The 11473-nt window shown below is 40.4% G+C and overlaps 1 protein-coding gene across 1 annotated transcript in view; it reads right to left on the bottom strand.

Annotated features, from left to right (window-relative positions):
- Positions 1-9155: 9155 nt before the first annotated feature.
- The window catches only part of crip2 (cysteine-rich protein 2), a 33370-nt gene continuing 31052 nt past the window's right edge, over positions 9156-11473 (bottom strand). Inside the window, exons 7-8 of the mRNA XM_050061724.1 lie at positions 9929-9986; positions 9156-9667 (exon numbers count right to left, since the gene is read on the bottom strand). Of these exons, the coding sequence (XP_049917681.1) occupies positions 9600-9667; positions 9929-9986 (126 nt within the window). The 3' untranslated portion in view covers positions 9156-9599. The remainder of the gene's footprint in view (positions 9668-9928; positions 9987-11473) is intronic.

The raw sequence follows: 11473 nt of genomic DNA, 5'->3' as shown, positions 1-11473 counted from the left end.
GCATTATTTTGCGCCTGTATACGTACGAACAGTGCACGAGAACAGCTTGTTAATTGATACCCATCGACTAGACTAGAAACAGAAAGAGCAATTGTAAACTTATCAATCACCCATTTGTTTATTTCCTATTTTTTTTGTTGTCCATTATAAAGACATAAACTTTATGTTATCCAGCTAAGTGAGAATCTGGTTTGGTACTGAGGGACTGTGAATCACAAAAAGAGTCTAAAATGTAAATGGTCTTCTGACTCTATAGACGATTACAAAAGAAAAAAACATTTTACTTGTCTCAGACATATTTCCTGCCCGTTGATCAATGTTGACCGTATTCTCAATGAACATCAGATGTGAGTGCAGCAGCCCACCTACAACCCTGGGATTGGGTCCCGCCAGAACTTTGTGTGCTGTCTCTCCCCTGCCTTAGCACCATCTCAGTTTTCCAACTGGCCTAACAGAATTACACAAAATACTGAAAAAGATGAATGAACTGCCAACTTTCCTTTTCTAAAATCATGGCAACCAAGGCTGCTACTTTTTTCCAAATGAATGTCTTTTTATTCTTCCAGTCATTCACCTCTGACCCTGGCACTCTATAACCCTCCTGTAGATCCTGTAGGTATACATACTCAATTAAATATGCACAGTGGAAACCTGCAGGAAAGAGCAGAAAAACAGGAAAAGGTGACAAAAGAGGGAAAGACTTAGGGCAGACGTGATGATGAGGAACCCACTGTTTCACGCGATCAGTTTAACAGCTGCTTCCTGCCTGTCTGACGGGTGTGGCTGAACATTATGTAATTGATCTGACATCAGTAAAGCACATTTTTAGAGGTGAGACTTGACAGTGTGTCTGACTTCAGTGCTTGTATTTGCCTCAGATACAGAGATGCAAAGATGTTTCAGGAAAACATAAGTTCAGCCAGAGCTTCAAAAGCATTCTCGGACTAATTAAATCTTGTGTTTTGATAATCTCACTTTTAGTTTATCTCCTCTCTTTTTCCGGACCTGTTCCACTTCAGCAGCCCAGATAAATGACAGCACAAAGCTCTGCTGTTGCTCTTGGATTTGCAATCAAAAGAGCCGTCTTTGTGTACCTTGTTAACAAATCTATGATATGTTTTGGCTGCCACAACCAGGGGTGAGCCAAAACAAATCTTATCCCCGCTGTCACCGTCCCCCATTCACCCCTGCCATGTAGTATCACAGCTCAGACACAGATACTGCAAGTGTGAGATTACCTGGAAAGGCTGCTGGTCTCTTTGAGTTACCAATATCTGTGCAAAAGAGAGCTTGCTTTACTGAGAATATGATAAAAACCCCTTCATCGTGGGCTGGGCAGACCCGAGGGACCAGTGGGAGAGAGGGATCCAGAGGATTCAGAGCGTAGGAGACAACAGGGAGGGGAGGTCTTGGCTTCATGCCTGGACGGTGGCAGCTTGCCATGGTTTCATGTCTCTTCGCTGCTGCTCTCATCAGTGTGGAACAGCAGACGGCCCACCTGTGCTGAGCGATTGTTCATGTGGGGTAGACTTTTAGAGTTTAAGTTTGGGCTGTCAGGGTAGCAAGGAGGTTCTGGGGTTCAGCTTATTTGCAACATGAACCATTTTAAATTCAACTGGAATTACCGCCTCCTGGTTGTACGCCTTTGCAGACCAGCCAAGTTGTATTTGCAGTTTACATCTTAGTCTGTGAAAACATGGGTACTTCACACACATCTTGTCTCTGGCAGCACAGAAAATCTATACAGTCAGCACAGTTTCAAGGTGGACACCCAAGATAAGTGTCACCAGTTTAGTATTTGACCAAATGTATCCCCTTCTGCTCCTGAGTTATGACGTTGAGTAATGTACAGAAAAGTGAAGGTGACATTTGACCTTATTGTTATAAAATGTCATCACTTAATTATTTTTTTCTACTAGATATTTGTGTTAAAATTTGTTATAATTAGTGCATGATCTGTTGGGTTACTGCCAAAAGCATGTGACCTTGATTTTAACATTTGAATGCCAAATTCTAGGAGTCCAAGTGGAGGTTTGAGCCAAATTTAGAAAATTTCCGTGGGCCTTCTTGAGATGTCACATTAACGACAATGAGGTGGGTGCAAGGTCACAGTCATCTTGAGCTTTGACCACTAAATTCTGATCCGTTCATCATTGACTCAGAGTGCACATTTGTGCCAAACTTGAAGAAATTCCCCCAAGGCCTTCTTGGGATATCGCGTTCATGAGAATGATGTAGATACAAGGCCACAGTGACCTTGACCTTTGACCACCAAAATCTAATCAGTTCATTCTTGAGTCTAAATGTTTGTACCAAATTTGAAGAAATTCCCTGAAGGTGCTCTTGAGAAATCACGTTGACAAGGATGTGATAGACCTCTAGCTTACTTGGTAGAGGGTGCACCCCATACAGGTTGAGTCCTTTGCTGTGATGCGGGTTCCTTTCCTGTCACTTTACTAGCCTGGCAGGACCATCCAGATGACGTAAGCTCAATGTTCTGTTTTGTTCACTGTATCAGTCTGGACTCGCTGCAACCCCAAACACTTTAAATGGGCGGGAGTACTCGCTTTGACTGACAAACTCCTTCAGCCAATCAGCGTAACAAAACACTGGGCAACATCTTCTTCATCACCAATGGAGCCAATTGATGAATTAAGTTTTACCAAATCCATTCGGAAGAACGGCGAGAAACTCCACAAGTGCAAGTGTTATACCTGTAGACTCTGTTTCTGCAATAACTTCATTTATTGCTGTGTTTACAAACATTAGAGTTTGTGCTTATTGTTCTGGGAGTCGCCATTACTGTTCTGCATGCCACGGCCTGCATTTAACATCAGGCTATCACTCTACAGCTGTCCTATCAGTAAAGGCAAAAGCATCCCAAAAAACACTTAAAAAACAAAATAAAAATGAGACACATGAGATCACAGTGACCTTTGACCACCAAAATCTAATCAGTACATACTGAAGTCCAAGTGCAAGAGGACGCTTGTGCCAGTATTGAAGAAATTCCCTTAAGGCATTCTTGAGAGCATATGATGGACGTACATATGTATGTTTGTGTTGTGTTTGTACGTACATGCGAACAAACGGACAGACAAAATGCAGGGTCCATCTGGCTGTGTTCAGGCGAGCCTGAGGTGTCGTGGCTGCAGGGAGGATATTATGAGCAGAAGGAGGGAGAGGCTGCTCTGTGACTGAACTCTCGCATCTGCTTCTCACTGACTCTGGATGCAGATAACTGCCGCATAAGACATGTAAAAAGTTTTTAAAAAAAGGAGTGTGCTGGAGTTTTTGAGGTGTGACAGCATCTGGTTTGGAAAAAACCATCAGGGCCAGTGAAAGGATGTGGATACAGATGGCATTGTCTCTGTGATGAGGAGGACAATGCCTATAAAGCCCCTGACGCCTTTTACTAAGACTCAGGATCTGATGTAACTGTACTGTTAAACCAGACTGAGTCCGTATGCAAAAACCAGGCCTGTGACGGCACATGTGTATTTATGTTATTAAGCAGCCACCTCCCATCAGATGTTTTTCGGAATTAACTCTCGGCTAGAGCAGTCGCTATTGGAAAAAATCATAACTGCAATGTAAATTTCTAATGATCAGCTAGTCCCGATAAGCGTTCCAAAATGTGTGATTTAATTATCAGGAGGCGCCTCAATAATTCATTCAGCCTGGTTATTGAATAGGAAACAAAACAGTGATTCCCTGGCAGTCTGTCACCCACCTGACTGGGGCCGAAGTTAAGCTAACATGGGTGAGATCCAGAGTACAGAGAGCTCTGCATAGCTGCTTTACAGCGTCAGAGTTGGACTGACACCTGACCTCTTAGCACAGGTCGCACAGTTTATAGAAATGAGCTGAAAACATAGGAGAGAGATGAGATCCTACATGAAGACAATATTTTTTGCCAAATTTCAAACAGTGTATTTCCGTGAAGAAAAATTCGAGCTCCCTTTGACTGGTTTAAAGTGCAGGACTCATTTGGACAAAAAGGTGATGTCAGGTATGTCTCTGCACCAATCAGAATTCAGGATGTTTGCTCATGTTGCCAGGCTAACTCAACTTGCTAACTCAATTCAACCCAAGGATGTATAAAGAATACTGGATACAGCGTTTGAGGCAGGGCCCTGTTCATGAAAGCTGCTCAGTGGCGCATGAAGCCAAAAAAAAAAGGCTTCTCTGATCTAAAATTACCCATATCTTTCGCATCACTGGGCCAATAGAGCAGGTGCACCAGAGACTTCTGCCAGCTGAGCAATGAACTTTCAGTTTAGCCCTCTACTAACTTGAATTAAGTGATTAAATGATTTAATAGTGTGGCTCTTCTAGACTTTAGAAATGTTATTGGAGTGAATGGATCAAATTCTGATTGTAAAACGGGTTTGTGAAGCTCCACTGATTTACAGATGTCTCCTTCACATTATGCATCTGTGGAAAATGCCTTTTTGGCCCCAGTGACATCACATGACAGACTCGGATGTTGTAATTCCACATATTCACCACTATGAAAATTGGCCATAAAGCCCATTGCTCTTCCTGAGGGCCTCGATCAAACCACACAGTTCTGAGTTTTTGTGTGTAATGCTGCGTTCATGCTGTATTGCAGTTATTGTAATTAGGAATTTCAGAGATTTCAGGCAAATATGGACGCCTTGCTCAAAAACCTTTGTTCAATATATGAACCTAGAATTCATGGATATGGCTTTACAGTGTTAATGCACAGTATTAATCCTCACTTGTCCAACTCCTTAATTAATTCTGCTGTCTTAATGATGATAACACCTGCCAGTTGTTCTAACATTTATGCCATATAACTTGAATGCAGCATAACTGAATCATTCTGAGGATGTTCTTCCCCACAAACTCTCTCATTGTTGCATTTTTAGTTGTTGAATATTTTTATATATTTAATATAGAGATATATTAAAGAGCGGAAAAGGGCTTTAAGGTAGCGCCTGAACTCTGACAGATGAACTCATAAAGGTTCCACAGCATTATATATCTTTGCAACAAAGGCCAAACTTTAAAGTAAAAACACTCTTGGTCATGTGAAGTCACTGCTTTATGTTTGACCTACCAGGGAGACAGTGACATAGAGGTCCCCAGAGTCCCGGTTCTATTACAGTGACCTCTGCACTTCCCTCCCTTCCAGTACGATGGCTTTGGTCACTCCGCTGAAGTTTTTGGACATCTGGTGGATGGGTTGAGTCCGTGGAACGTTCACAGCCCCGGTATGCAAGTTTCTATTTAGGGAATAACTGTAGATGGTGGAAATATTGTTTTATGATGTGAGACAAAGTCTCTCTCCCCTCAATGAAGAGGAAATGGTCCAAAGGAAAAGAAAGACACAGGGAGGAATTGATATCCCCTTATTGGAAAAGCAGTTATGAAAGACGTTACATAAAGAGCAGATATTTCCACAACTGACACCTTCAGTGCAGAATCACTTAATTTGCTGAGTTAAGGTTATAGAGTTTCTTTTATTGGTCTTCCTGAGAATCCAAAACATGTTCTTGGCAGTGTTCTTTAGTCCCTAATGAAGCAATGTGGACTTGTGATGTCTCTTAGTTTGGATGTGTGGATGAGAGTAGGTCTATCAAACAATAAAACAAGACTGAGAGTTTGCAGTTTCCAGCGGCTCTGTTGTACCGAGGCAAAATGCTAACATCACCATGCTAACATGGTCACATGGTTGTGTCCGAAATCACTATCCACTGTACAGTCCACTATATAGTGAGTTTGCCATTTTGTCGTGCTGTCCGAATGTATAGTGGGAATTATTATACCCTATATAGCGGTATCCCAAAATGCACCATGAAAAGTAGTGTACAACCAGTGGTCACTCACCAAGCAATATATCCCATCATGCATTGTGCCAAAAGAACAGACGGACCCGAGATGGACGAGAGGAGAGAGCAGCTCAATCGACCAACACACCCAAACCTTTCATGTTTAATCTGGATGTGAAAGGTTCATGACCAAACGCTTATATGTGAAGAGGTCCGAGTGAGAATGTTTTGACCAACAATGGACGGAAACAGTTATCTTAATGGCACTAGTCTAAAACTGTGTATGAAGAATACAATATATTCAAAACTGGCAGAGGAGAGAACTAGATATACAGTGTAGGAGGCAATCTTTCCACATTCAGTATAGAAACTTATTGTAGCTGTTGCTCTTAATTCCTGGGGCTAACACTTCCTACAGGTGGTGACAACTGTATTCTCTATTAGTCCTGTGTGTCTAATTTAGTCTGCAACAGATGGTTTCATTTGACACTCTCCATCACACCATCATAGTCAGTCCAAGGTGTGTGTGTGTGTGTGTGTGTGTGTGTGACTGATTTGAAAACAATAAAGAGTTCACTCGTAGGCGGACGCCTCTATATACTGACATCTGTTTGGTATCCAGGCAACCACTCTGTTTCCCTGGGCGCGACCCAGTACAAAACGGTACAAAGATGTTTCCACAGTGAAATTGAATGTGAGCAAATGTGGGAAAAATGGTGGTTCATATTTAGATTTTTATGACTAAATGATGACATAGGGTGCAACTGTGAAGCCTGCGTGTGCATGAGCAAAGCTACCGTACCTGTGTTACACCTACATTTTTTTAAAGTGATGTAAGGCTGAAACTGTGCTGCAGAGTGACGCCATTCTTCCTGCTGTCAGGCATTATGTGTGGATATGTGTGTGTGAAGTGACAAGCCTAAAGTGTTGTGTATTAACTAAGCTAACACCCTCCGGTCTATTCCAAACACAGTTATTGTTACTGTAGGTTTCTGAAGAATGTGTCAGAGTATCACTTTTAAGCTCAAACAAAGCAAGCTAATCCAGTTAAAAAACTTGTTATTGTTGTTTGCTGCTTGTTTTACCCTCCGTGAAGTGCATGAGGCAATAACAGGTGGACAAAATAAAAACAAAATAGTAATAATGCAGTACCAAAAATGAAACTACAGCCTCAGAAGTGTCCATAGAGTTCACTCGCTATTACGTGTTCATGATGCTTTTACATTTAAGTATTACAAACAACAGCACACTCAACACAACTACGTAATATACTTTCCTGCTTTTCTTTAAAACTCAAAATAATTGAGTTGATATTAACTACTGCATTTGTACTGTAAATCTTACAAAAAAAAAACCCACATTGTTTATTGAAGTGTCAGAGGAAATCATCAATAAATCATGGGACCTGTAAAACATTGTGCAGTTCACACTTGACTAAAAGATTCAGAAACACCTCATGTAACTTTAAAGCTTTCCCACACGTAGTGCAGATCATATCAGTGCTTTAATGCCTCGTAGAACACGCTGCATTACTGTTATGACAGTCAAGACCATTTTGAGATGAATGAACCCAGTGATTCATTCAGGAAGAGCTTGCTAACGGTTCTAGTTTTGTAATGACATTTCACAAGAGCGAAAGACTAGACTTTTCTTTTCACTGGAGTGTGACACACGAGTTTCCCCTGCTCTCAATCACAAGACTGTAAACTAGAGAAGTTTATAGTATTCACAGGTCAGACAGGGTGTGAAATACAAAACCAGTACGTGTAAAGAAAGATGCATGATATTCAGTGTAGCTCTGTCAATGTGTCTTTTTAGTTTTTGCTTTAATCAGACAAGAAATCCACAAACTCACAAGTTGTGCACCTAGTATTTATCATATATCTTAAAAATATGAAAATGAATGTGTATGTGGTCGTGCGAATTATGTGATGAGTTTATGCCAGTGTGTGTGTTGGTGAATATGTGAGTGTGTGTTGGTGCATTTGTACATATTTATATGCTGCTAACAGGTTTGTTTCTTTGCATAACACAATCAAGGATCTATCTGTCTATCTTAAAAATAAATGTACTAACTACAACCATATAGGGTTCTTCAGCTTGTCCTTGTAGGAGAAACCTTTTTGGTTCCTGGTACAAGGAAACCTTTCAGAGGGATCTACCGAGAAACCAACATAAAGGGTGATATCTAGAACCATCTGTGATAGGTTCGACCCAGAACCCCCTATGAGACGTTTTACAGAGAACCCTTCTATGGTGTAATGGTCCCACCCAGAAACATCTCCAGGGGTTCTATTTAGTACCTTTTAAGGGTCTAGAACCCACCCAGAGATCTGGGTTTATACCCAGAACCCTGGGTTTATATACCCAGAACCATGTTACATTTTACATCCTTGAAGATCTCACAGACGAACCCTTTTGAAACTTGTATTTCTAAGAGTGTGTTTATTAATTCATGAACTTGTCAGACAATAACTGAAGCAACACAGACGAAGAGTTTCTGAAATATTTATTCGAGGGATTAAAAAGACGAATGCAGCAGGGCTGAAGTGCAGCGTTTCAGTTCTACAAACAAGTGAGCCCTGCAGTGTCTATGAAGCCCTACGATGTACAACAGGTATTAAACAAACACAGTAACAGTCGTACAGTAATACTAAGGATGCACATTCTTACAGAATGACTTGTCTGCAGTGTCTCTACAAGCTAAGCTACTGTTTCTGCTAATGGCAAAAAATACTTCAAATAGCGCGTCATCTCTCGGAAAATTACAGCAGGGTTATTTATTTGAAATTAACAATAAAAATCTTCGTCAGAGATTTGTACAGCTTACATTGCCTTGTTTGACCTCCTTCGTAATCAGTCCCATAAAAGGGTAGTAGTATAAAGGCTAATTAAATTTAAAGGACGTGGTTTAAAGCAATAAATACATGTTTTAAATCTGGCAAATCATAGCCCTCCCTTCCCAAAACTTCACCCACATTCTGCCTCGTTTTAAAAATAGACATTTCTCTTATTTATTAGTACATTATCCCGATTTGACTTTAAACAGGTTATTAACATATGCTCAAAAAGTACAATAAATGCATGTTGACTCAGTACAGCCTCGTGGATGTGGTAAAAATTGGTAACAGTTGCCTGAGGGATCCACTTTCCCATCTTTTTACAATATGTTGGGAGTTTTTTTTTTTTACTTTTCTTTTTACCTAAGGAATGTTGTCAGGCAGCCAAAATGCAAATATGGCATTTGTAAAATACAGATTTATTGGCAACGTGCTCCTGAGCACCACCTGTGCGTGCAGCAGCCTCTGAGTTGAAATTCCTCTGGCTGTCAACACGACCCACAATGCACTTTCCCCCCCCCCCACACCTGAGAATCACTCACCATCACATTTTTTTTTTCTAAACATCTCAAAACAGACATCATCAATCACACTGTTTCCAGGGTACAAAATTGAAATATAAGATGTTCATATTTGACTGTGGTGACATTTAATGTGTTCTCATACATTTATAAATGTGCAAAAATGATTGAAATTATTCGTATTATTCTGTGGGAATGCTGGATGTGGCTCTCCAGGAGCAAATACACAGATAAACACACGTCTAGGCAATTTGTAATCATTCCTCATGGTGCTAAATACATCAGAGCCGGGTCAGAATAAAGGACAAAAGGATCAGAAGGCTGGTTGTCTCAGGTATGAACGCACAGGTGGGAGGAAGAGAAAACAAAAAAGGCTACAAATAATACTGTGGTTGATGGTCAGTGTAGAGAAGAGGGATGAAGCTGAGGGAACAAAAGGTTCAAGGCTGGGTCACTGCACTGGGCTCCTTGTCATAGATGTAGCTGCCAACACCACCAGTGTTCACGCCTGGAAAAACCACAGGGACAGGAAGTGGGTGTCAGGAGGTTAACAGAGAGGGCGAGAGAAGGTGCAACAAGAGCAGGAGAGGTTGCAAAACACTTCCTGAAGAAGCTGCTGCTGTGCTGTAGACAATGCTGTGTTGAAATGACTCTTGAGTAACAACTTGTGTGCAACGTGTGCAGCGCGGATCAAGTGCTCAGACTTATTGACATTCTGTTTCAAGTGTAGCTGATAATTGGTGGGTGGACAGCACCCCCTAGCGGTTACCTTTGGGCCCGAAGAGAACAGCATAGCATGGTTTGTGGCAGTAGGGCTGGCCGTCATGCTGGAAGATAAAAAATACAGACATTAACACAATAAAAGTATTATTTTTGTACCCTAAAACAAGTCAAGCAGACAAGTTGAAATGACTATTACAAAGAGAAACTTTTGTTTGTCCTGGTCTCAATGATAATTAAAAATTATGACTTTTAATATGACATGAAGTGTTGATTTCCCATTTTTCATCTGTCATTTTCTTTATTTCATTTAACCTTTTTTCTTTTTCCTATTTTTTTCCTGATAATTAATAATATTAAGGGCTGAAATAATGGCCCCTTTATGTAGACTTTGGTTGCCTTGCACTGGTTTTGTGTCACATTCAAAAAGTGCTTGCTCTTTTTTTTTTCTTTTTAATTGAGTACCGCACACTTAGTTGTCACTTTATTATGTGCACCAGTACACTCCAATGCAAACCAATACAGCTGCCCTGCCATAACGTCCATCTTTACAAAACTCATAATGTTCAGTTTTTAGTGACATTGCTGTAAATCTGTAAATTAAATTATAAGTTAATTGTAGAGGTCAAAGTTAAAGGTGGTGTCGTAGCAGACTACATTATATTGAGAGATGTTTCTGTGGTATTGGGCTTCCCATTTACAGACACGAGATGGAGGCAGAATATTAGAAACACCTATGAATATATATAGTCCAGCAAAAACATATAATTGAATTAAAGGAATACTACACCTACCAAATGACCATTAGTATATCAATTAATCAATCTGCATTACATTGAATTTGTAAAGAAGACTTTGGTTTTCTTGCTTGCCTCTGCGGTGAATGAAGAATCCAAAAGCAAAGAAAATGTGTGTGTGTATATATATATATGTATATATATATATATATATATATATATATATCCAGTCTTATGCTCAGTACCTCCCAAACTGACAGCCCTTTACAACAGGGACCTGACAGCAAAGTGAATTTAGTCTACACTCTCTTCAAAGCCAGACTCCATTTATAAAAACAGTAATTAAACATCGCTCAATACAGGAGCTGCTGGTCTACCTCTGCCCTGATCAGTTAGTTTGTGTTATTGTGTGATTTGGGAGTTTTAAAGGTTCAGTTTAGATTCACCAGGACCTATCCCATCCAGGACACCATGTGTTTGAACTGCTGCCCTTGAGCAGGAGCTACAGGACTGTTAAAACAAGGACAAACGGGTTACACTTTTGCTCTTGTGACACACAGACCCCCATGATTTCAATTCATCAACCATTTTCTCAGTTTTGGGATTCTTCGTTCACTGGAGGCAAGCATGAAAAACAAAGTTTCTTAACAAACTCACCATAACACAGGGTGAGTAACTGATATATACAGTGGGGCAAAAAAGTATTTAGTCAGCCACTGATTTTGCAAGTTCTCCTACTTAGAAAGATGAGAGAGGTCTGTAATTTTCATCAGAGGTACACTTCAACTATGAGAGACAAAATGAGAAAAAAAATCCAGGAAATCACATTGTATGATTTTTAAAGAATTTATTTGTAA

Source organism: Epinephelus moara, chromosome 14 (assembly GCF_006386435.1).
Source record: "Epinephelus moara isolate mb chromosome 14, YSFRI_EMoa_1.0, whole genome shotgun sequence".
Classification (NCBI taxonomy): Eukaryota; Metazoa; Chordata; class Actinopteri; order Perciformes; family Serranidae; genus Epinephelus; species Epinephelus moara.
The sequence above is the reverse complement of the archived record's forward strand: the minus strand, read 5'-3'. Positions and strand labels throughout refer to the sequence as shown.